Raw genomic sequence first — 25,750 nt, 5'->3', positions numbered from 1 at the left:
ATGTTATTCATAAAACATAGAACATTCTTTAAAATTCTGCTATTATAAACTGAATTATGATTGACATTTTTTTATTACTTCTTTGGATATAAGGTTATTATTAAAGTGAAATTAAATTAAAATAAAGATATAATAGATTTTACAAATTTTAAGCCATTTAGTATTAAATTACAATAAAAGTTACACAAACATTTGACCAAAATATATTTTTTAAACCAGAATTGTTTTATATATAGGAAATATAACAAAGTATCATGAACCCACTTATTATATTTTATTAAGATTATATATATACATAATAAACATTTACTGTAATCATATACAGAAATATTTGTTTTGCGTTTGCTTTACTGCAATATACATATGTTTGTTAATTTCTCTGTCAAATTTCTCTTATTAATAAATTGTGTGTCTATGGTCATGTAATTTACATTTCTTGTTATATTTCATGATATATTGTCAAAAGTATTAAATAAGTATCCTGTACCTTAGAATAGTATGAATAATATGCTATTGTATAAATTAATAATATTTCTTGCTAATGAATCTAAGTAAATTTGTGACTTTATAACTAAATAAATTAATAAAATACTTTAATATAGTTATATTGATTGAAATCTTTTTGCTTTTAATCAGAGATATTTTTATAATTTGATTCATTAACATTTCTTATTAAAATACATACATCCATAAGTTCTTAATTAATATAATATTCGATAATAAATCACCATGTATGTTAATATTTGCTTATATCATACAAAAATGATTACTTCTTACTAGTAATTTGTAAATTGTCTAATTTTTTACTAGGAATATTAAAATTATTTAATTTTAATATTTATGTACTAAATTGTAATAAATATTACAAACGTGTTACATATTTATACAACACTAAGTTCTTTGTAATTTCTATCTTCTGTTATACGTATCTCATTACATATCCTTTCTCAAATTTTGAACATGGAAAATACTGAGAACTTGCTGAGAACTAACATCGTGAAGAAACGTTCAAGTATAGTAACTAGGGATTTTCGTATTATGTCAACACTTGTTGAAGTCATTACAAATCAAATTATAATAGACGTGGTTCCGTGTTCGACTTTTTAAAAACTTAATTTTTGGCATTTCTCTGATTGTAAAAAGTACAGTTATATTTCCTAGTAGAAGATGTCTGGCGATGTTCAAGCAAGAAAACGGAGAGAGAAAAAACGTAAAAAGGGTAAAAAAAAAAAATAGGATACTGAAAGTGTGAGAGAATTATTATAATTTCAACTTTCAACTTCTAACTTTTGTATTTATTAATATTAAGTGGCAATGCTTTCATTTTCATTTCTAAAATTATCACAGGAAATTTATACATTAAAAAATATCGATATGTTAAACTAATTTTTGTTATTTTTTTTATTTTCTAAAATATATAAAACATATTAAATACATTATTTTGTTTTAAATACGAAAGAAGAATTGTAGGAAAATATTATTAAATGATAATATTTATTGAACATTATTTGTTGATGCTTCATTTTACAAGTTTTAATACTGAAATATTATATAATGCATACATACATACATATTAAGTATATATATTTATACACATGTATCACATTTCATAATATACTTTATATATTGGACAATTACAATACAATTGTTAAATAATTATAAATTATAGTTTGCACATTCTTTATAAAATATTTTGTGAATCCCATTATTTAGAACTGTAAAAACTTTAGAATAGTGAAAAAATAACTTAAAGAATTATTCAGATATCATAAGTTAATTTTTGCTTTTATATACTACTATGTGATTCATTTGCTACTATATACCTTGATGAAACTTTACGAAAAAGATTTGTGCAACTCAGTAATCTCTTATTTAAATTATAGTATATACATGTGTGTGCGTGTGTGTGTATGTATGCGCAAGCACGTGCATGTATATGCAAGTTCCGCGCCCGAGCGGAGATAATTTTTGTATATAAGTGTCTTATTTTTGCTTCAAAATATGAAATCAGTGAAAATTTCCTATTTATATTTATGCTTTTTGTTACAAATTATCACAAAATAATATAATTTTATTTTGAACTTATATTTTAAATTGTTTATTGCGTTGTAGGCATGTTACAATAATGCTATACTGAACGTAAAACCTCAGATATTTTGAGGCATATTTGGCAATGTTGCTGAAATTAGAAAATACAGGGTCTTAGAAGTTTGATCAGCCTAGCTTTTGGCTTTCAAAAATAGATCAACCTATATTATCCGGTCCAAAAACATTTTTCGTCAATTTATTTATATATTTTACGTATTTGTACAACCCGTTGCTATTTATAATAAATATTAATTTAATATTTTTAATTTGATTATTAATTCAATGAAGAAATATACAAGTAACAGATTATTGTGATGAACAAATAAAGTAGTAAATATAGATTCGTGATGTATATTGTGTTAATGGAAATACATACTTTCAATATTATAGAATACTTATAAAAGTGCTCTTTTACAATAATGATTTACAAAAATGACAGTATTTTGCTTGGTATTATTTTAAAGTTTGTCTATTAAGTTGTTATGCTGTTATTTATTTTATACTTATCTCAAAGTTTATTACAGAAAACAATGTCTGATAAACTTTTCGTAAAAAAATAATGTAGCAAATAATAATAATTATTATTATTAACTAATTATAATCATATATATAATACTAATTATTAACATTGATATGAAATTATCATTATTTTTGTAAAAAGATATGCACTGAACAGAATATAATAAATGAATAACAAATGAACTTTTTGATAACTATTTAAAAAGATTTTAAATAAACAAAATAAGAGTAAACTAAAGCATTATTCTTTCTGACATTTAAAAATAATTTTTATAATATAATGTTAACAAATTTCTCGATCATATTTCAATTTCTAACTCACATAAAAACGTTACAATCTATATACACGCTGTATACAATCTGTATACGCACGGCACATACATACTTATGTTTGTACATGTATGTACAATATGCAATATTTTTTAAAATAACTTTTATACAGTATTATAATAATCATTTTGTCAGTAATTAGTAATTGTCATTTAACTATTCAATATATTATACTTCAATATATTTAGATGAAGAAGATAACATTATACCATCACCTACAGTGGGAAATGCTAGTGAAAATTTAACAGATAACGTAACTATACATATTTATAAAGAAAGTACTACAGGTGGACACTGGTGTGCTCGAATCATATTCTTTACTGTCTTAACAATGCTTGTTGGCTTAATCGGTGTAGTTATTATTGAGCACAGAGGTACTACAGACAGTAAGTAAACTTTCTCTATATTTTTAATGTAATTATAGTTATTATATTTAATGTATTATGTCAACACTATATATTTCATGTTATAAGTTAGTACACCATTAGAATCTTCTCGTTGGGCCTTTATCTTTGATGGGTGGGTAGATGATTCTTTGTCTCTATCTAATGAAGAATCACATGATGATGAAAATGGAAAAACTAAACAAATAGAAGATGAAAGGAGGTATAATGGAGACGATGAAAAGTTAGAAACTACAGAAACTGAAATTGAATCTGAAATTGCAACTGAAACTGAAACTGATACAGAAACTGAAACTGGAGAAGTTCAGGACGATGAAATGTTGAATGAATCTATAGAAGAAGAAGAAGAAGAAGAAGAAAAAGAAAGAGAAGAAGAAGAAGAAGAAGAAGAAGAAGAGGAAGGAGAAGTAAAAAAAGAAGAAGAAGAAGGAGAAGAAGAAGAAGGAGAAGAGGAAGACCAGGAAACTGCAATTGAAAATGAATCAAACGAAGAAGAAAGTGAAATTTTTCCAAATAAAGAAGGTATTACATGATACAAAACATTAAAATATAGTAGTGAATATAAATGTATATTCAGAATATTCTTATAAATTTTAAATCTTTAACACAAGATATCAATACAGAATTAAGCCGCGAGAGTAAATATGAAAACAGAAAGCACACAGAAGTTACATTAGAAGATGATATTAGTTCAACGTTTGATGATACTAATGTATTAGAAGAAATATATGGTATTAGTACAGAGAAAGACTCGGATGAAAAAACTGTTTTAAATGAAGTAGATAACCAATTTGATAAAATATTAGAAATGCCAAGAAATGAAGACATATTTGAGACATTTTTAGACGACATTCCTGGTGTTAAGGAAATTAATGATGACAATATAGAACCTTTAGAAGAGGTAAACTTAATATGATTAGACATCATTATCAAAGTAATAAAACTTATAAAAAATATTAGTTGTACATACTTTATTTTATGTTATGTATTCTTCTATATAAAAAATTTCATGAGTTTTCAATAATTGAATATAAAGATGTTGGTGTTTATTGTAATTTGTAAAATTATTTTGTTATATCTTTTTAATTTTTATCTCTTTATATATAAAACAGGAAACTATAATTTTTTATAAAATTTTTCTTTTTCTGATAACAAGTGTAAAGAAAGTAGCACTTATTGAAAGATGTACAATTTATTAGTTACAAAAGATATTACTTGGATACTAATTTATTAATAGTTTTATTCGCTACAGAAAATTAAAAAATTATATGTTACCGTACGCTTTTATATGAATAATTCTACAATACAATTTCTTATATAGTAGCACATTATCACACTATCATCTTTATATTAGGTAGAAAACACAGAACCAGAAGAATATGTTAATGATGTAGATGTAAAGCCAGAAATAGAAGAAATAGAAGAAGAATCTACTAGCGGTAAGTGAAATATTGCGTGACAAATTGAATTACAATCTTTTCATAATGTAAAATGATCCTCCATGCTCTCATATTTTGACATAAAATATAACGTGGATATAAAAAATTTTAATAGTTTTGGAATCTTCTTTATTTCTCATTACACTTTTGAAATCTCAATAAAAAATAACATCTGATGGTTGCAGTGGCAATGAAGTTTGGAGTCGGTGTGGCACTTATTGTTGCTGCACATTTTGTCCTTGTGAAACGATGGAATAACGGTAAATGTTGTAACATTTTTGTTTTACAAATAGTATAATTTATTGCATTTAGACAAAATTCTGATCTAATTTCAATTTTCTGAATTGTAAAATTATACAATATTTACTGAATCATCTTTCATATTTAACAATATATTATTTTATATGTTAAATTTAAATACACTTTTACTTAACTTTCACACTTATTTAATGTTTTAAAATATAATTGAGAAAGTTATAAAATTTATTTAAAAAAATACTTTTATTACATGAATCAATCATAGAAATATCATGCCATTGTAAGGGGACATATAAATTTTTTAAAATAACAAAGAAATTATTATTATAAATACTTTTAAATGAAAGCTAAAATATCATTTTTATGCACTTTTAATGATAACGATTAATCTTTACTTCTTTTAACGTTTAGAAGTTATTTCTGTTTAAAATCAACCTAAACTAATTTCTTCTGAGAAAAAATATATGGAATAAAAAATTATATTGAAAGACAAAACAATTTTTAAAATAGGAAAGCATGAAAAAGAAGTGCAAGAGAAAAGTGGAAAAATAGAAACAAAGAAATATAAGCGCGGAGAAGAAGAGGATAAAAAGACAGGACAACAGGTTGTTGTGCAAAAAGATACTGAGTTCGAGAAAGGAGAAGAAGGGGGCGGAGTAGAAGAGGAACAAGAGGAGAGGGATGAGAGAGATATAGAGGAAGGGGTAGGAGAAGAAGAAGGGGAAGAGGAAGGAGAAGTAATGAACAAACGGAATCAAGTAAACATAGAAGAAAAAAAAGAAGGAGCATTAGGAACACAAGAAGGAAAAGGAAATCAAAATATAATATGGAATGAAATAAAAAACAAAAAAAATAAGAGCAATAAAAATCAAATGAAGCAAAAGGATGAAATAGGAATTGTGCAAAAGACGATGTTAAAAGAAGAAGAACGAACAGAAGAAGAAGAAGAGGATGAAGGAGAAGAAGAAGAAGAAGAAGAAGGAGAAGAAGAAGAAGAAGAGGAGGAGGAGGAGGAGGAGGAGGAGGAGGGAGAAGAAGAAGAGGGAGAAGAGGAAGAGGAAGAAGTAAATGAAGAAGAAGAAGAAGAAGAAGAGGAGGAAATCGAAAATTTTGACGATACTGAGTTAATTGCGAAACTTGAAGCTAAATATGGAAAATTACAAACTTTACAAAATGATAATGAAGAAGATAGCGAACATGAAAAAGAAATAACAACCAACAGTTTAGTAACGTGGAAACAAAAACAATAAATAATCTACTGAATTGTACGTATATTCAATGTGAGAAACAGTTTTAGAATTTATTGAAATTGCAGAATTTATTTTTATATAAGCAAGTTACCATATTTAATAAATGAAATGTTACTGTATAAAAACAATAATATATAATGAATAATAAATTAGACGAGCATGGAGGATCTTACATAAATAATTTTGTACAATCCTAAGTGAAGAAATTTCCTATATACTTTAATAGTCAGTTAATCATGTAAACTTTCGGCTTATACATACATGAATGAATATTAATGTAATTATGAATACTTATATATTTTACTAATAATATTTATCAAAATATTCAATATCGATATTGATGAAATTTTTTAGGTTTGCAAAGCAGACACAAGTAATGGCTAAAACACAACCGTTTAATTATGGTAACTTAAGTTTAAGAGATAAAACTACCTTTAAAAATTTTATCTTTGTAATATTATATTAGAAGTTAATATCTAAATGAGTAAGAGTTCTAAATAAATTTCGTATAGTTATTTAAAAGAAATTAATGTAATGTACATATCAATAAACAAAAGTAAGAAAAGGATCAAAATTTTCTTCCAGTATTTCACTCTCAAGAGATGTAAAAATAAAATATTAATGTTTTAAATTTAATTTGACTAAAATAAATGAACAATATCCTTAAACATTGTTCAGAAAGAAGGTAGTCCAATTATTAGTTTATAATTCAAGCTTCAAACGGATATTTAAAGAAAAACATCTACGATGGGAATAGTCTATTTATGAAAATATTATGTACATACACACATACGTGAAAAGCGACTGAATATGAAATTTAGAAAAGATCAACTTGGTTTAAGGGACCGAAATCAGAAAAAAGAAAACTGATAATAACATGTTAGTTAGTAACCTCCTTTGCTGTTATCTCTTTTAAACCAAGGGATACTTGAAAGAATCTTAAATTCAATAATATATCATATATTAGTAAAGTGCTTCAAATTACCTGAAGTTAAGAGACTTAATTATCATGAAAACAAGCGTAGAAATTTGGAAGAATATTTCAAACCAAGCAAAATAGCAAGCTTTTCGTATCCCAGCCGCTTGAATTCAATTAATTGACTAATGTGAATGAACTTTTAGCATAAAGATATAAAGAATAAAAATAGAGTACGCGAGTCATATGTCATGTGTTCTATATTTAAGTGAATGCAATATGGAAATAGAGAGAGAACGCTGCCCCTGTTTGATCAGACACGCATACTGACGCTGCTCATTGATCGGTATTGCTACTTTACACATATTTACTGTACAACCGTGCAAGCGTTATTAGACACGGAAATAAGGGGTCTCATATGCAGCGTTTTCTTCCTATTCCCATATCGCTTTTTCAACTCGCTTCCCAATCACAATTCACATTGATAAAATGTAAATTATTTAAACGAACGTTTAATTTGCATATCGCATTTTTAAATGCACGTATTATATATTTATTTTCACTGGAATAAAATTTTGTCATACTGTTTTATAAAGAAACTTTACAACGTTCCGAAATAAATTCATCGAATAATTGCTTGAAAAGTCATTTTTAAAGAAAAAAGGTTTCAAAATTTGCTTGAAAATATCTTTATTAATTCATCCACCCGTATTACATCTAACATCTACTAACGTCTACTAACCGAGTTGCCATGATATTTATTGCTAAATTCAATGTACAACAATTGATGTTATATTATTTTACTCATGATTTTCATCCTGCCGCAATCAACTTTCACTACCACTTATTAACAAAAACTTAAAAAATATATATAAACTTAAAAATCTATTAAATTTTTTGAAATGTATATGCATAATTGTAAATGTATGTACTTGTAAAATAATTCTGATAAAATATTTACAAGAGACGTCACTTGGGTGCATCCTTAGAAAAAGTTTTCAGAAATTTGTATGAGCTTCAATTAGCTTTGATGAGCTTGTCATTAATATCATTCTTTTTTTCGACTTTCTTCCCACGTTTGTTAGACAGGTAAGCCTGTTTGAAGAATCTACCGAAGAGAATGAAATAGCTCAAGTAGATCAGCAGACCAATTTTCGCGTTTTGGAGCCCAACGTGGCATTCAACTTGACCGCTTTTTACATAGCTGTAAGCCATAATAGTTATAAAGCAACCCCAAATCATTTGTACTGTCTGTAACGTAGTGATCAGCATGGCGATCCATTTTGGTGGATTAAAGCGCATTGCTTTTATAGCATAATAAGAATACATCCAGGAGTGAACGAAAAAGTTTACTACAGCGTTCCATCTGGCGTATGCTGTAGTCTCTACATAACATAGCCATGCATAAAGAAAAACTGTTACATGGTGGTACCAATGTAGAAACATCAACGGCTGTTTTCGTAGTACAATAAAAGCTGTGTCGCCAAACTCCACAATTTTTGATAGGATGAACAACAGTGACCAAAATCCAGCAACGGGATCTTGCGTAAGGTAGCTAGAAAGAACATAATTATGGTTTTATTATGAATTAATATTTTAGGAATATCGTTTTATTTTGTAAATTGATTTCATGTACCGCTTTGATGAGAGATGGATATCGCCCGCAATATTCGATAATAAAGAAGCGTGATAATCGTGTCACATATACGAACGAATCATCAACCATTAATTTTGTATCCAACGAGCGCGACCGCAGTATCACTGCAAACTCAATATCGTTAAGTTCTAATATTTTTATATATAGAGTAGGTCCAGGCTCGAAAAATTAAACGATAAAGGCACTATAATTGTAAAATACGGTCAACTCATTTCAAATATAAAACATCGTAGGATTACTTCAATGACTGTTTTAATACGTTAAATATGAACCAGCCAAACGGAATCAACAAAATATCTGCCTTATTTACTGCCGTACAAAAGAATTTTATAGAATAAAGGGCATATTATGGTTGTTGTTGTTGTTGTTGTTGTTGCTTTTGTTATCTTTCAATTTTCACCAAGGGGAAAGTTGTTCAAAATTATAACCTTAAGAACGTATTTCGAGGTGATCGAGGTTGTTGGATAGTACGCTTTCGTAAATAATTGTAACAATACATACTTAGTTGATGATTAGTTTTCAAGTTACTATTCTACGGAAAATATTTTGAAAGCTAAAATAAGGTACGAATGTTAAATTACCTAGGTACACAAATACTATGGTAGAACCCATAATAGCTTAATACGTGATACATCTCCGAGCACAGTCTAAGAAATCCAAAAATGGAAAATACCGCAAGTAATACATTCCACAAGGCAAGCACACCTCTCAGTTCGAATTTTGGCCTATTTGACATGTAATGCTTTCCGGCAAAAATTAGGATGACATAAAGGGCAGAATAGTAGAAGCAGTTCGAATAATGATTCCTAATTGTCGTAAGAGTATCCGAGTAAACAAAGTTTTTCTCAAAATTGAAGGTATACGAGTAATTAGGTACAGTTAGCAGCACATGATTCAATTTGTCTATCATCTTGGAATATCTTTTTCTACTCGCTGGTCGTTAAAAAATTAAAGAAAAGGTGCAACTTTCACCTCTGGCTGCCAATCTACTGAAAAGCAAAAAAACCCGATTATTGAAATTACTTTTATAAATGTAGGAAATATAATATTTACAAACAATATAAAATATTAATATGTGTAATTAATACTTAATACGAAATATTATTACAGATCCAAAAGATTTAGAATGATAGTTCAGAGTAACTTTTGTAAATGTTTGCAAATATATATGTCGGAGATGAAAGAACACCGGAGCCTTTGGAACTTTGGGAAAATCCCGTAATATTGTAATCTGGATTCTACCATAGTCGTAATTAATCAATTGCCATTCAATCCGATAGTATTTATTCGAGATTTGTAACAATGAGCTTGGGCTCGAGGCGACAATCAGTCGCCAACGTAGCCGCGGTCAAGGGATGAACGTTTGTCTAACAAAGGTACGGAGTAATAGTATAGTTTTCCTTAAGGAAATAGTTGTGGCGACACTTGACAGTAAACATTCCAACGGTCTCTGTCCCGTGGCTCGCCACACGCAGGCCCTATTCTCCGGATAAGATGATTACCAGATGTCGAAGCATCTCCACAGTACATATTCAGCTAGCCTAAGGACCCGTTATAAATCTTAAGATTTAATTAACTAAAGTCCTTCAAACAAACAGTCTTTGTCCCAACTACGGGAAGATAGGGGAAATCTACTTTCTCACGAACGACGCTTCCGAACGAAGGCATCGTTCAACGAATCCGATGACCTTGTGCCCTTGGACACATCCCATCATAGTTTTCCTCTGTGACATCATCGCGACGGAAAGTCATTCTCTTGTGTGATCTCATCGGCGAGAAAGAATAACGTCTTTACGAATATTTCACGTTTTGTTAACCAAGAGTCGGACTTGGAGTTTGTGAGAACATACATCTATTATCCCGTTGACCGCGGATTCGTTATTGAACCTAGGATCATTGTCGCTAGCGTCTCGAGTACCTAATTACCACGGTTACTTGTCGATAGGTATAATAATCATATTTGCACTAGTCAATATCTTCTCTATTGCATGATAACAATGTCTAATTACAACGAGGATTCGTTTCATGCCTCTAACCTCAACACCCAACCCCCTAATCATAACGCCAATCCGACATATATATATATATAAATATATATATATGTATATATATTTATATATTAAATTACTGATAAATATACTAATAAATAGAATCGTTTATGAATAAATAACGTATACCTACTTATAAAGTATTATAAAAAAATATTAAAAATTAGTTTGATTACTTACACAACGAATGACTTTGAAATTTTCAGTACAGTATATGTTGTATAATCGTAGATATAATCTAACCATGGCGCTAGGGGCAATGCCCTCTCCCCCCCCCCCCCCCTAGCGCCAAATTCAACAGTTAGGGAATTTTTAAAACTGATTCGAACAAGAGGACGCAGGGGGGAGGTGCAACGGGAAGAAAATTCATAAGAGGTTCCTGGAGCATTCCTGTTATACGCGTAGGATAGTCATCGTGGAGTTTTAGTCGGTAAGAGTCCGACACTACTCGGCTGTTGCCGACTATTAGCAGCAGCGGAGTGTCCATGAGGATTTCTTCACGTGTAAAAAAAAAAGGGTATAATCTAACGACGATTGATGGGGATTGACGGTCCTGGACAGACAAACAAGCGAGCATTGTCCCGAAATCACTAGAGAAACACCATTCAGACATCTTCGGACGCCTTAAAAACTAGGATAAATTGGAAAAACTCGGACGGTCGGTAAGCAACCGACCAGCTTGGTAAGTTACCATTGGCAACCTTAGCTGTGTGTAATCTATTAACCCATAACGTAATTTCAAATTAATTTCGATTTGTATAAATTTATGATACAAAAATATCCGTATATATATATTTTAACTTGTTAACCGTGGACTTTAGTTTAAAAAATCCGTTATGGTATGCGTAGGTAAAATCAAGCAATGACGAGTATACACGTCGACCGCAGAGTAAATGCTCCTATTATAATTTTATATCGTAAATTTTTACGATAAAAGTAAAGCAAAACGTGGAAGGATTACATTTGTATTCGATAAAAAATTAGCAATTTATTGTTGAGAAAAGATATCGTTATTAAAAACTTAAAAATTGATAAAAAATAATAAAATAAATTACACAAAACAATTCGGGGAATAGCCAGTGCATTGGGGAAAATAATTAACTCAATTTACAAAAAGCAATACATTATACGGGGCATAACCGATATATCATAGAGAATAATCAAATAATCAAATATTTTTCTTTTCTCTTCTTAATAAAATACATGATGGTTTTACTGGAAGTATAAAGGAAACATACGACAAACAAATTCAAATGTTTGTTTTATTTTGCGTATTTTGTAAATACGCACAATCTAGTCATAAAATTCCACGTCATATATCGAATAAACTTATCAAAACTGTTTCGTTTCATATCTATTCTGTTAAAATAAATCGTGGATCAGATTTTCAATTTCAGATTAGATTTTTCTTGCTGAAAAATAGAATATTTAAACGTTAATACTTACAGTTCTGCACAATATTACTTGGATCTAATAAGACAAGACAAAGAACATGTCACTTGCCGTTCTTCTTATATGCTCAGTTAACGAGTCATTACTGTCAGTTAAAGAGAAGAGTTTCAGGTATATATCGCCTATCCCACTCTCAACATCAATCTATTTCTTCTAGGATGTTCTTTTAAACATATTACATAAAACATTCTAACTTTGTAAAATTTTGTTTACGCTGAGGTATTGCTATTACGATTATAATAGTCAAATTTACAGGTAATAATGTATATAAACGTTAAACATAGTCTCGTTACGTATTGTGGCTTATTAATATAGTGGACAACTAACTGTTGCAATACAATACTCTGGTGACCATGACGTGAACCTTAAGAATGAATCTGTGTTGAATTATCAAATGAGTTACTTGCATTTTCATTTCTCATTAATGTTTTACTAGCAGTATGTTTTGGCCAGTGTGAACAAAAGGAGAGTCCGTACGACGTACAGACGTAGTCCCCGATGGGTTAATAATAATAAAATTTAAAATGGATTACAATATTTAATTATTTTAGCAGGTTTAATTAAATTAATTTCAATTTTGGTTTCATCTCTTCTTAGAATAGCGTTAGAATAATGGAGCCTTGATTTTGAAAATATAATTCAACCACTTTTATACTCGAAGCTCCGTTGTGTATACGCTCGTTATAAATTTCTAAGCAACGAACTTTGAAAAGCTTAAACAGAAATTTAAGAATATACAAAGAAATAAATTACACATCTTTTAAATGGTAAAGTGACTTATAAACTGTTCGTAATAATGCGGTGATAAAGAGTCTGAACCTTTCGCGAATGAGGGATCTCACAAACGCGTATCGATATTAAGACAAGCTATACGCGGCAAGCTTTTCGTATATCTATGCCTTATACGCCTTATTTCATCTTGTGCACAAGGTTATTTGCAAATATAAATATAAAGTTCGTGCTGCATTTCCGTATTCAACATGCAAATTATAAAAAACAATTTTTTGTTTCATTCATTTTCCTTTTCCGTTCATTATCCAAATGTATAAGAACGTAAGAGAGTGTAATGTTTATTTAATACGTTTAAATATGCGATGCAATGAAATAATTATCTACATTGTACCTTGCTTTATAGCTTCTCATAAATAAACATTTCTGACTTAAATGGCTATCACGTTAAAGTAAGATATGCAGTATTAATAATAAATTAGGAAATTATCAAACCGGTCTGAGTGGAAAGTTTAGCGTGAGCGATCGATGGCTTTGATTTGGTTTGGTTAGAATTAATTAGAAATAAAATACCATTTGAGATCAAAGATTTTGTTAGTAATAGATAGAATAAAATAAATCACTAATTTTAATTGCTACAAATTAATGCTATAATATATGCATAATTACATCAATATCTTTGATATTATAAATGAATTGCATAAATATCATACATCAATAATTTAATTGTGATAAATTAATGCATTATAAATTATTATAAATTAATGGAGTATTTGTGAAAGAGCTGTAGGACAAAAATGTATTATCAGATGAAAGTGTAATCAAGCATTCGTTCGGAGTTCGGCGAAATAATAAGCGAATGATTTCTTGCACATATTTAGATTATATATGATTAGATTTAAATTTTAATAACGAATGCTTGTTTGCACTTTCATTTTATCAAATTTTACTAAAATCGGGCGAACAGCGAGCATTTGCTTAGACTAGGTTGGTCTAAACTGTTGGCCACACTGTTATTATGAACAATTTTAACTAGAAATTTCATTTGAAAGATCTAGATCATGTAGTCGTAACAAATCGGACGAAAAGATTAAATCGATCTAATTCTTTGCATGTATGAACGACGTTGGATGACCAATATCTGTGTAGTATAATCGTTTCCATTTATTTGAATCTTCGTTTCATTCGTTCGTTCGTTCGTATTCGTACTAAAAGAGCAAGTTTTCTTGAATTTGCATACTGTTTCTTGTAATCTGTTTTAGGTTTTTTCAGGCTATGGATTTGCAGAGGAACACAGCAGCTAGATTAGTGGATATTTGCGCCTATATAAAATGTAACAACAGTCGTCTTCGAGGAAATCATCTTTATTGCTTTCCGAAAGAAAACAATCCGCTTCGTAAAGAATGGATTTCAAGAGTTGGTAAGTACATGGTGTTGATACTGTACATTATGTATGTTTGGTGTTTGTTAATTTTCTAAATCAATATTACTCTTTCTATCTATATTACTTTCTGTTACTACCTATATTTTATATTTCTTATTACTCTTTATCAGGCAATCCAGCTCTACAATATTATGCTAGCTCTACTATAAGAAGAATGGGTATCTGTGCTGAACATTTCTCACCCGAAATGTTTAAACCAAACCGTACACAAAATATCAGTAGAAGGAAAATGTTGAAAATGGATGCTGTACCTCAACCACCAAAAAATATATTAGAAAATAAAGAAGAAAAAGAAGAGGATGTACATGAAAGACAGCTGGTGAGAGAAGAAGAGGAAAAAGGAAATGAAGAAGGAGGAAAAGGGAACGAACAACAACATGACTACCAACAACGACAACAGCAACAACAAAATGCAAAAGAAGAGGTAGCAGAAGAAGAAGAAAAAGAATTGCGTGTTAATAAACCAGTGGTGAATTATACAAGAGTACCATTTACATTTTGTGACAATGAGGATGCAATGCAATGGCTAATGATTGAACCAGAAATGACAAACTACAAAGTACAAATTGAAAATTCTCAAAATAAAACATTTTGTGAAATGAAATTGGAAAATGAATGTGTTCAGCTCATGAAAGAGAATAGAAATTTAAAAGCACAATTGAAATATTTGAAACAAAAAGTCAAACGAATCAAAACCTCCAGAGATCATTTCTATAACAAGTTGCGCAAAGTAGAGACTGTGGATGAATTTTTAGATAGACATGGGTGCAAAAGCAATGTTGTAAGGACTTTCATTAAGTTGCAACTGAAAGGTGAAAATTTGTCATATACAACTGAAGAACAAGATTTAGCAAAAATGATATTTTACAATTCTGCATCAGTTTATAATAAGCTAAGGATAAGCGGATGTCATTTACCAGCTGAGAGCACAATACGGAGGTGGGTCTGAATCTATAATTTAAAGAAAAAAAGTGAAGAAGAGATGAAACCAACCATTAGCATATTTTTGAGTTTTACCAGAAACAGGAGAAATGAAAAGTGATAAAGTAATTACATTACTAAAAATATGCTTAACGCAATTAAAAGAAAGCGGAGCACACGTAAAAATTTTAACATGTGATCAATATACAACTAATCAGAAAATATACAGAGAATTAGAAGTAGTGGGAAGGGTTCATTTTTCATTTATGAAAGTACAATGTATTATGCGACTTTCGATTTTCTTTATCTAATTAAACACTCACTTGTGCAATAAAGAAATCATAAAAATATTAGGTTTATGTTGGAAACGAATTATTGTAATTGCTGGATTGGTTGTTTAAGTTTTTCATTTATTGTATCGTTTTTCGTTATATGAACACCAAATTTTTGCAAATACATCATTTGAAATATGTTACTGTTGTGCTATTTTACAAAGAACAGGAATTTAAACATTATAACTTAATAATATATCTATTTACATATATTCAATCGGATATGCTTAAATAATAGAAATTAAAACTGTATTAGAAAGCATTTTTTGACAATATTTTTGTTACAAATTTATACATGAATCAATCAATTTATGTAAAATCCTACAAAACTTTTATGTTACACTTTTCATGAAAAATATCTGAAGTTTGCCCATGCACGGATTAATGTAAAGAAATTTAATTTTCAAATATTTCAAATATTCTAATTAATTTTATTTTCAACTACATAATTACAATAAAGTGACAAAAGGGAATAAGAAAGTCACCTTTCAGTTTTAAATCTGTACACTTTTTTTATACATATAATGCGGTTATATAATAGTAATATAAATAAAGGTATATGTATAAATAGAATCCTTTTTTTATTATAATTAAGTATTCTATCGCTGTGTTTTTCATGCACATATTTGTCACGTACCATATATATAAATAGCACATGCATATAAAATAAATTCACTTAAAGATAGTTATAGGAAGGAAAATATTAAAAGAAAAGAAAATTATTGTAAACTATTGAATACACAATTAGTATTGCATTAATTAATTTTATGTAACAATTTCTGTAACGTAATTTGTTTTGTAATTCTATTAACATTATAATATAGAAAAAATGTAAAGCATCTTAATATTTATGCTTATGTCTATATTTGCGTGAAGATGGAGAAGAGGGACTATTAGCTCTATGTTTCGAAGTACGTGGTGGAGGTGGTGGTGATAATGATGGCGATCTAGCCCTTCTTTTTCTGTCATTTCGTTCGCTAGTGGGTGATCTACGAGATATTCTGGATGAAAAAGAAGGAGAAGGTGTTCGTCGAATACGTGGCGGAGATGGTGTCATTGGTACTCTCTTTTTATATGGTGATCGTGATCTACGTTTACCACGTGGTGACCTACTGCGTGATCTGAAATTTAATGAATAAATATTTTGTAATAATATTATAATCTAGGTTTGAAGCCCATTTTATAATTGAAACTGTTAATTGCTTTCACACTTTTAAATATAGGATATTCCACGAATTGGCTGTTCTATTTTGATGAGTTCTTTTCATCAAAATTGGTGTTATTTTAGATTGTTTTAAATGACGATGTATCTTTCAATTTATATTTATATCATTATATATTAATTATGATAAAATAATTTGATTTGAAATTTCTAATATAACATATTTCGATTATTTGACCTCAAAATAATTTGATTTGTATTTAAATCACAGTCCATAAATTCTCCCAAAACTGTAATATATAACATATATGTAAAGTATTTAGTTTCAGATTTAAAAGTCATTGAAGAAAAAGCAAAAATGTATTTCAGAAAGTGTGATGCAGTTTGGGCACTCACTTTAATCACTGTCTTCTTTCTGAAAATGTCTGTAATTGTTTGGTATAGTTTATTTGTGTATGGTTTACGAATAGTCGTTATTTATTAGTAAGTAATTTGCAAATTTTTCTTATTAACATGTAATATAAAGTATGATACTGTTAAAAAAAAGACACAAAATATCATCAACTCTTTTTTGTAACAAGATGATATTATTAAAGTCTTTTTTATACCCATATATTCTTTATATAATGTCAATGAACTGTTGTTTCAACTATTTTTCTGTTATATATTTTTCATATTGAATCGGAATCTCTGCGATAGATTGTTTTTTAAGAATATTTACCTATATCTATTACTTTTAGCTGATGGACTTGTCGAATTCCGTCTTCGATCTCTATAATGGCTTGGAGATTCTGGAGTCGTGCTTCGCTTTTTTTCTCTTCGTCGTTCATCGTCACGTTCTTCGCTTTTTACATCTTTCATCTCCCTTTCACTCTATAATAGAAGATTTAATCATTGTATAATAAAAAACTCTATGATAAAAATATCTTATAAAATCTACTCTATTAGATTATATTAGAACTTAAAATAATGTTATAAGCAAAAAATTTTACCTTCCTTATCAGCTTTTTTCTATAATGTTCTACCTGTCCTTGAATCGTCATACCAGATTTTAGTGTCCTTCTGCCACTTTCCAATTCATCTTGATATTGCATTGTTTTAACTTCAATTTCGCGCAATCGGCTTCTTCTTTCTTCATTGTAATCTCTACCACTATCAAATTAAAGATTATTGTAATTAATAATTTTATTAAAACATTAGATTATTACTTGAAACATGCAAAGATGATGTGTGTGTATATATTGTATTTCTTTAATCTAATTGTTATGTAATATTTACATTATTTGAAAAAATAAGAAACAGTCGAACATTTATATACTACCTGGAATCCATACTAGTATCTTGAGAATTTGAATCATCATTTTGACCTAATTCTTCCCATTTACTAGTTGTCATAGCTTGTGCCTCAACCTAATATAACAAAATAACTTATCCTATAAAATGAGAAACATAAAATAGTACTATAAAAGAAATTGTGATCTAGTTTCCTTAAAAATAGCTAATCACAGGACACTTTCCCGCCATTTTTTTTTTACAGTTTTTTTACTGTTGTTACAGTTAGATCACTACAATTTGAACCTGGTTCGACTTGAAAAGCGATTCATTTAACACAATTTCCTCTAGCAAAATAATTGTCTCAACCTGATCAGGATCAACAGTTTCCCAACGAGATGGCACAAAACCCGCAGGAATTGATGGTTTTTTATCATCTTCTTTACTTTGTACATTTAAAGAGTCATCTTCATCCATAGGAACGCCATCTATATCCTCATCCACTGAAAATATATGATGATATGTATTGTAATATTAAGATATAAATATATAAAATGTATATAAGTATAAATATTATTCAGTAATTATATGAAATAGCGAGTAATAATAAAAATACACAGTGCAAAAAAAGCGATATTTATAGAGAAAGTTAATGTAACAAAAATATTACTTGAGGCTTGCTTTAGTTTTGTGCTATAGATGCAGATGATCCTTTCTCTGTATTTCGCTCACACTTCATGTACCCAAGCTTTGAGGCTTCTCACTTTGTTCCCTCAGAATAAAAAACGCAAAGTGTAAGTAAAATAGAGAGAAAGGTTTTGTTAGCTGATCCATTGGCCTACAGTAGCTAATATAGCTGTATTTCTAGCGTAAAATTAAATTGTTTATAATTTAAAAAATTACTGTCATTACATTTTTGTACATAAACTTTCGTCATTGTCTTAATGTCCAGAATTATACTTTATAAATATTGTTCACATCTTTTAACACTGTACAATGCAAATATTCTTACTAGGTACACCATCAATGTCATCATAGTTAGATGTTGTTTGTGGTGTTAAGCCATGTTTCATAGCACCCTTAAGAAGAGCAGCACCGTCTAATGGTACTCCATCCAAATCTTCTGCACCATCTCCATCTACATCTGATAAAGGTGCTCCATCAATATCTTCATCATTTTCTGGCTCTGGTTCATCTATCTATAAAAATAAAATTACCTTTTACTTTTACCTTTCACGTTCACTTCCCATTATTTCGTTAATACGAAGGATTTACGATATGCAGCGTTAAATTTACCAAAACAAGGCCGAGGAAGGTATTTTGTAATTTAACAAGAAAGTCTCGTGGATAAACTGCCCAATCTTCCCATGCTCTAAACATTCTCATTACACGAACTTTAAATCCTTCTGCTTTTAATCTACTATCAAATTGTTTATAAGCTTGATGAACTTCGTTAAATATATCCAAAAGTCGAGTTTCAAACCTGCATTAAAAATACATTCACTGATGTCAATTCATATCAACAATTACATTAACTACTATATAACAGACACAAATACACTTTATGAATCACTAATATTTATATTTTAAAATTAAAATTTAAAAATTTTATAACTAAAATAAAACAACTTACGCCTTTCGATAAATGGTAGCATTATTTACTTTTACCCCACAATTATGTAATATATCAGATATGAGATATAATCTCGCAATTTTCTTATTAACAGGAGTTTGTAATATTGACAATGATTCCGAAATACAATCACAGATTTCTTCTGCTGCTTCAGCATGCTCTATACAAAATACCATTGCCTCTGCAACTTTTATCCTTTCAGGTGATATATTGCGTAATAAATCTTCCAACCGATCTCGTTGGCTATAAATATAGATATAATAAAATGTTGGAAAAGGATTTTAATAATCATAAATAAAATTAGTAAAAAGATGCAATATATGTGACACCTGTTTGACAAACTGCCTCTTCTAGGTTCTTGTCTTTCTTCCATTTCAATCAATTCATCAGGCATTCCTTGTGTCCATGGATTAATAGGAGGAGGTCTCCACACACTTCCACCTTTAAACATCCTGAAATCTTCAGTGCGCCATTCCTTTTGTCCATCTCCTTGTAATATGGAATATAATTTCCATCGATAATAAATATGTGCTGGAGAATAATTTTCAAATAAAAATCTAAAATTAAAATATCATTAATTTATATATAATGTAATAAAATACTAACTTTTCATAGTTACTTGACATTATACAAACCTAAACATTGGATTATTTAATTCTCGATTCATGATCATTGCTTCAAACATAGGGCCTTCCCGAATTACAAATTCTACCATTCTATGTATTAACATAACTAAATTTCTATAACATAAAAATTTACTTCTTTAATATTTATAAGCAAAGTATTGTGGTATATTTATTTTTAATTAGCAGAAATAACAACATACCTTTCTGTAGGAATAACCACTTTGACAACTGCATTTTGTAAAACCTATGATAATTCCCATTACAGTGCAATGGTTATAGTTAATTGAACATTCCAATCCAAATTGATCCACCCCAAACATAATTGTCAATTCGGTATAATGCAATTTGTAACAGATAAATTATAGTAAACTATAAAAACTATTTATATAAGAAATATTATGTATAATAAATAACATATTTTTATATTTTAAATAGGTATGTTAAATTCATAAATATTAATAGAAATTACAGAAGAATTACAGAATTAAATCTGTCTTTAAAATTTTCTTTACCATTAAAATATAAGTTATATATATATAAACAATAAGGGACAAAGAAATTCTCATGATTTCTATCTTGTCACAATGATAATATTATTAATAGATTAATAAATTGTTCTTGATAAAAATGAATCTGAACAGAACTACTTTGCATCAAATAATAATATACTTATTTGTTACATTATTTTTATATATTTATAAATCTTAAAAAGATATGTCTTCTATGGAAAAAAATATACAAATTGAAGTTTATTATTTCTACAGTTATTAATAGCAAAAAGAGAAAAAAATTTTTCATTGTATATTCTCAAAACACAATAAAAATATTAATAAAATTTATTACTTTAATGTTGATTAGTAAAGACCAAGATTTAACGCATTAAAGGTCATCATAACTATATTAATATAACTATAACAATTAATGAAGGAAGAAAAAAATAGATCTTTCCCAAAATAGATTGATGCAAACAATAATCAATTTTTAAAATGAACTTTATAAATATATATTTTCTTCATAAGAATATTGCTTTTATCTTCTAAACAGACATGTTGTTTCTGTATTTTTCTGAGATTTGTAAATGGCGGAAAAATTACTATAGCCAAGTATACATCGTTATTTAGATTGCTTGAATTCGTTTTTATTGGCAGTAGATGAATTTTATTTCTTATGTAGTGAAATAATGACTCATTGTTACTCCAAATCCCAGTTTACATTGTGTTATTTGAATTCAATGGCAATAATCTCTGCTCAATTAACGCGTCTTTACTAAAGTTATTATTATTATTGTACACAGAAATTAAAACAAATACTTATTTTTCACATTTTATTAGAAGGTGATTTTTCATGAAAAGATAAGAAAAAAGTGACATAAAACTCTATGTTCAAGGCTTAATTCTTGAGAAAATAGAATTTGAAAATTTACTGTATACCTACGCAATTGTGGCTAAAATATTGTACGCTATAGTTTAACGAGTGATTTACGATGCCTATTGTGCTTTTAAGAAATCATCTGAGATTGTGATTATAATAAACGTATATTCGGACGAATTCGGCATTCTGACGAACTCAATATATCGAAGCAATCAAATATGCACATTGATTTCTATGTGTGTGTATGCATTGCACGTTTCATTTGTCAGAATGAAGCTCGTCCGAATTCACTGTAACAATAATCTAATGTTATTTTTTAATAATATTATATCAGGTACAAAACTACTGGAAATGTTAAAAATGTTACGGTTGTATACAAAGTTATGCCTATCTGATTATGAATATATGTGCTTCTGTTAAAACAAAGTTACTTTGTTAATTAATTTATTAAGTTATTAATTAATTAACTATAATAAACTATAGTCTACATTCTACCAATCATATCTTAATTACATCTTAGCCATAACTGCATATATATATATAGTATAGATATATATACAGTAAATTTTGAAGTTCATCTTTCTCAAAGACCAAACCTTGAATGAAAAAATGTCATATTATATTTTCTCTTATTCTTTTTCATAAGGAATTACGTCATTCTGTATATTATAAGCACGTAAGAATTATTTCAATCTTTCTTATTATATTACTTGGCACAGTTATTGTTAGGATATTTTAAACATAAACATTAATTTCTAATAAAACATTGATATATAAAATTATAACAAATGTTTTTGCAAAAAATAAAATTTTTTATTAGTGGACAAGAATTACCTTTTCAAAATTTTCTTTTTCCTGAGGGTCTGCTGTTTGAAGATTACGATTGCGAGGTGGTATCTACGATCAAATTTATAAAATTACACATGTTTATATTAATTTCTTTTATAAATAATTATAAATCATTAATACATTATTGATCAATCATGTAAATTACAACTCCATATTTTTGGTCAACGACCTTAATATATCCTAATTTTGTTTATATCATATACCTTATGTCTATCACGGCGGTGCGGTTGAGCACTAAATGGAAGACCAGACGGAGGTGGTGGTTGGGTAATTTCCATCAAAGCTGGTGGAATATAAATAGGGTAAGGTGGAATCGGTACACTCTTTCCCCAGCCTAATTTCATTTCATACTGCATTATGTCACGACCTAATTAACATTATATTGTAATGAAATATCTGTATAATCGTATCATATATATATATTCATTCATATCCAATGTATTCAATCATTGAAAAGAAATGGAAAGCAAAAATATTCACACCAACGAACATTCATAAATATTAAACATTAATTTAACTGATGAACATTTTTTGTAAATTTAAATTAAACTATCTTCTCACCATTAAGATTTTTTAATGCTCTTTCTCCATCTTTACGACTCATAAATGCAACAAAACCACAATTTCTTTGTCTAGCCTTTTCCTCGTCGCTACGTGGCCACATAATTTTAATACTAGCCAATGGTCCGTATTTGCCAAATATTTCCATCAATTGTTGTTCTGTGATCTATATTAAACATAAGAATAAAACATATATATGAGAATAAGAAAAGTTGTTATTAATAATTTTTACATGGAATATTTTATACAGAATTATAATTCTAAGTATTAATTTTCATTTCGTTGTAATATATAATAATATACAGAAATAAATTACATAATAGTGTACAATTTTTACAAAATTTTGCGAGAAAAATTGTAAAGCTTGTTAAATACTATTCTAATAATGCAAATGTGATATGTTATGTAAATATATCTATGATGTAAATCTATTAGAAATACAAAATTAATATTTAAACTTGATTTATACCTTTGGATTTAAATTCCCCAAATATAAATTTGTTGTGTTAGGATCGCCATTGTCAAATGATCCATCTATAAAAAACAGTGTTTTTATATTTTTAATATAATTTTAATACTGAGAAATAAACATATTTAAAATTAAGTAGAGGAAATTCTAGAAATGGGTACTGTTTACCCTCATAAATCAGGGCTAGGAGATGTGGATCATCAATAAGGTTATGTAGATTATTTTTTCGTGAATCAGGATATGAAGATGTGCAACCTAATATATTTTAATAAATTTAAATTGTTAATATAGGGATAAGAAATAATTATTTACACTAAAATAAGTTAGCTTAAAAAATAACAATTTTGTTTTTTAAGATAGTTTTTTATGAGTGATTATAATTATGTAAGATTGTGATTGAGCGTATCTTTATCACTAAATTACCTTCAACACATTTTAACGCTGCTAACATTGGATCTTCTGACTGGGTAGAAATAACGTTTTTCACTACACCTTTATATTTATGTCTTTCCTCTCGTTCTTCTTGTATCATTTTTAATTCTTCTTTAAATAATTCAAGGTTGCTTTTCTTCTTTTCACCTTCCTTTTTCTTTTTACCCAATCTATCTAATTTTCTTTCATTCGATCCTAATAATCTTGCATATTCTTGTGCTTGTTCGGCTGATGATCTGCTATCTACAAGCTCCGATATTTTTGATTGCGGTTTATAAAGTTTTCCCTTTTCACGTGTATCTTCCTCTATTGAATACATATTTTCACATAAAATTGTAAGTTACAACAATCATAATCAACAATATAATATATAATAAGTAATAAATCAAGTAGTTTAGAACATAAATTATTTATATGGCCTTTCTTTAGCAAATATATTTTCAATAAGTATATTTCATTATATTATTTTCAAAACAAAAATTGCTAATATATTTTATAAATCTCAAACTATGAGTATCTCAAATTTATATCTGCTATTTCACAGAATAAGATTAACTTACGTCGTTTGCCTGCATCATAAGTCCCTGCTTTTACCCAAACTTTGCTAGTTGTTTTATTAGGTGTTTCTTGAAAAGTTGCTACAAATTCTTCAAATGCCTATATATACGAATAAATGTTTATATGTTTACTTTCTTTACAATTATAATATTTAATTTTGTATTGCTTACTTGAGCTGCAGCTTGCTCTTGTTCTTTTTTACGTTGTTCTTCTAATTCTTTCTTACTCAATGGTCTTTTACCCATTGTGCCAATAGAAAACGCTTTAAGTTTTTGTTCTGCTATTTGCTATATATTTAAAATAATTATTAATAGGTGCAATTATGATATAAAAATACTACAATTAAATTGAAATATGAAATAAATTTATTTAATTTTACCTTCATAATAGCTTTATCTGCCATTTGTATATAATTTAACCTAAAAAAATTTACAGTTTGTAATATCAAACGATAGTGATTTACAAGGATATATTAGTATATAGTACTTACTTTTAAACAAAGGAAAATTTTGCATAAATTTTACGAAAAATGACAATTAAAATTTGTGAACATATGTACGAAATTTTACATCGTCCATAAGTATTAAAAATTGTTATTAACATAGGAAATATCTATACCTTATAATTGTTTTTGAAAGACACGTTTAAAAATTTTTATAATTAAACATTATCATGTAAAGTTTATTTTAATATTTTTAAAAACATCTGTATTTCAACACATTTTGCATTAAAGAACTAAGTAATCATGAATTGAACGCGTATCGTACCTTCGGTCACCGTTTGATAATTGTATATACAATATACAATGAATAGTCATATATAAGCTAGATAAAAGATGTGCGTCAATCAAACATTATGTTTTACTTTTAATACTGTCCGATTAAATAACGTACTATAGGCTGTATATATAGATAAGTTATGTATCTGTGTTAACAGATAAAAAGTGTTCGGTCTTAAAACTGTCACTGTTAATAAAATTGAATAACGATAAATATGACATTATACCATATGCATGCATGCATGTATGCAT

General features: G+C 28.2%; 4 protein-coding genes across 15 annotated transcripts; 2 read left to right on the top strand and 2 right to left on the bottom strand.

The window, feature by feature from the left end:
* Positions 1-1,039: 1,039 nt before the first annotated feature.
* Positions 1,040-6,453, top strand: LOC122571308 (glutamic acid-rich protein-like). Of its 4 annotated transcripts, none has more exons than XM_043734896.1 (7): positions 1,041-1,219; positions 3,126-3,323; positions 3,411-3,863; positions 3,965-4,242; positions 4,696-4,780; positions 4,966-5,040; positions 5,549-6,453. In XM_043734896.1, exons 1-7 carry the CDS (start codon positions 1,168-1,170, stop codon positions 6,286-6,288), a joined length of 1,881 nt encoding a protein of 626 aa, XP_043590831.1. In that variant the 5' UTR covers positions 1,041-1,167; the 3' UTR covers positions 6,289-6,453. The 4 variants fall into 4 exon arrangements, with proteins under 4 accessions (XP_043590833.1, XP_043590831.1, XP_043590830.1 ...); XM_043734895.1 differs by having other exon boundaries at positions 3,953-4,242; XM_043734899.1 differs by having other exon boundaries at positions 1,057-1,248; positions 3,953-4,242.
* A 1,424-nt stretch (positions 6,454-7,877) lies between these two features.
* Positions 7,878-12,663, bottom strand: LOC122571310 (elongation of very long chain fatty acids protein 6-like). 4 transcript variants are annotated; one of them, XM_043734906.1, is made up of 4 exons: positions 12,356-12,663; positions 11,090-11,462; positions 9,443-9,850; positions 7,878-8,759 (listed from the first exon to the last, which is right to left on the bottom strand). In XM_043734906.1, exons 3-4 carry the CDS (start codon positions 9,769-9,771, stop codon positions 8,222-8,224), a joined length of 867 nt encoding a protein of 288 aa, XP_043590841.1. In that variant the 5' UTR covers positions 9,772-9,850; positions 11,090-11,462; positions 12,356-12,663; the 3' UTR covers positions 7,878-8,221. The 4 variants fall into 4 exon arrangements, with proteins under 4 accessions (XP_043590841.1, XP_043590839.1, XP_043590840.1 ...); XM_043734904.1 differs by lacking the exon at positions 11,090-11,462; XM_043734905.1 differs by lacking the exon at positions 11,090-11,462 and having other exon boundaries at positions 9,443-9,847.
* Positions 11,481-15,927, top strand: LOC122571309 (X-linked retinitis pigmentosa GTPase regulator-interacting protein 1-like). Of its 4 annotated transcripts, none has more exons than XM_043734903.1 (3): positions 11,481-11,591; positions 14,353-14,510; positions 14,645-15,927. In XM_043734903.1, exons 2-3 carry the CDS (start codon positions 14,366-14,368, stop codon positions 15,481-15,483), a joined length of 984 nt encoding a protein of 327 aa, XP_043590838.1. In that variant the 5' UTR covers positions 11,481-11,591; positions 14,353-14,365; the 3' UTR covers positions 15,484-15,927. The 4 variants fall into 4 exon arrangements, with proteins under 4 accessions (XP_043590838.1, XP_043590835.1, XP_043590836.1 ...); XM_043734900.1 differs by lacking the exon at positions 11,481-11,591 and adding an exon at positions 12,953-13,414; XM_043734901.1 differs by lacking the exon at positions 11,481-11,591 and adding an exon at positions 14,118-14,204.
* A 346-nt stretch (positions 15,928-16,273) lies between these two features.
* LOC122571307 (U2 snRNP-associated SURP motif-containing protein) lies at positions 16,274-25,728 on the bottom strand. 3 transcript variants are annotated; one of them, XM_043734892.1, is made up of 20 exons: positions 25,488-25,728; positions 25,100-25,139; positions 24,891-25,007; positions 24,723-24,819; positions 24,154-24,468; positions 23,731-23,795; positions 23,262-23,427; positions 22,904-23,067; positions 22,686-22,748; positions 20,681-20,724; positions 20,490-20,594; positions 20,184-20,411; positions 19,855-20,097; positions 19,518-19,704; positions 19,234-19,420; positions 18,591-18,724; positions 18,271-18,359; positions 17,942-18,101; positions 17,671-17,822; positions 16,274-16,908 (listed from the first exon to the last, which is right to left on the bottom strand). In XM_043734892.1, the coding sequence occupies exons 1-20, from the start codon at positions 25,535-25,537 to the stop codon at positions 16,629-16,631; spliced, it is 2,886 nt and encodes a 961-aa protein (XP_043590827.1). In that variant the 5' UTR covers positions 25,538-25,728; the 3' UTR covers positions 16,274-16,628. The 3 variants fall into 3 exon arrangements, with proteins under 3 accessions (XP_043590827.1, XP_043590828.1, XP_043590829.1); XM_043734893.1 differs by having other exon boundaries at positions 25,211-25,727; XM_043734894.1 differs by having other exon boundaries at positions 25,339-25,727.
* Between the last annotated feature and the right edge of the window lie 22 nt (positions 25,729-25,750).

The sequence above is a fragment of the Bombus pyrosoma genome, linkage group LG10 (genome assembly GCF_014825855.1).
Source record: "Bombus pyrosoma isolate SC7728 linkage group LG10, ASM1482585v1, whole genome shotgun sequence".
In the NCBI taxonomy this organism is placed as follows: Eukaryota; Metazoa; Arthropoda; class Insecta; order Hymenoptera; family Apidae; genus Bombus; species Bombus pyrosoma.
The sequence above is the reverse complement of the archived record's forward strand: the minus strand, read 5'-3'. Positions and strand labels throughout refer to the sequence as shown.

What these genes read in the sequence shown, in the direction of transcription:
- LOC122571310 (XM_043734906.1), bottom strand. Translation starts at nt 9,771, where the DNA reads ATGATAGACAAATTGAATCATGTGCTGCTAACTGTACCTAATTACTCG. An exon ending in CATAGTATTTGTGTACCTAG is followed by an intron (nt 8,760 to 9,442) that starts GTAATTTAACAT and finishes TGTTCTTTCTAG; the next exon opens with CTACCTTACGCAAGATCCCG.
- LOC122571307 (XM_043734892.1), bottom strand. Translation starts at nt 25,537, where the DNA reads ATGACTATTCATTGTATATTGTATATACAATTATCAAACGGTGACCGA. An exon ending in TGACATTGATGGTGTACCTA is followed by an intron (nt 18,725 to 19,233) that starts GTAAGAATATTT and finishes ATATATTTTCAG; the next exon opens with TGGATGAGGATATAGATGGC. An exon ending in GATACTAGTATGGATTCCAG is followed by an intron (nt 18,102 to 18,270) that starts GTAGTATATAAA and finishes TTAATTTGATAG; the next exon opens with TGGTAGAGATTACAATGAAG.
- LOC122571308 (XM_043734895.1), top strand. Translation starts at nt 1,168, where the DNA reads ATGTCTGGCGATGTTCAAGCAAGAAAACGGAGAGAGAAAAAACGTAAA. An exon ending in AGAGAAAAAACGTAAAAAGG is followed by an intron (nt 1,220 to 3,125) that starts GTAAAAAAAAAA and finishes CAATATATTTAG; the next exon opens with ATGAAGAAGATAACATTATA. An exon ending in GCACAGAGGTACTACAGACA is followed by an intron (nt 3,324 to 3,410) that starts GTAAGTAAACTT and finishes TCATGTTATAAG; the next exon opens with TTAGTACACCATTAGAATCT.
- LOC122571309 (XM_043734900.1), top strand. Translation starts at nt 13,257, where the DNA reads ATGCCTTATACGCCTTATTTCATCTTGTGCACAAGGTTATTTGCAAAT. An exon ending in TTATCCAAATGTATAAGAAC is followed by an intron (nt 13,415 to 14,352) that starts GTAAGAGAGTGT and finishes AATCTGTTTTAG; the next exon opens with GTTTTTTCAGGCTATGGATT. An exon ending in AGAATGGATTTCAAGAGTTG is followed by an intron (nt 14,511 to 14,644) that starts GTAAGTACATGG and finishes ACTCTTTATCAG; the next exon opens with GCAATCCAGCTCTACAATAT.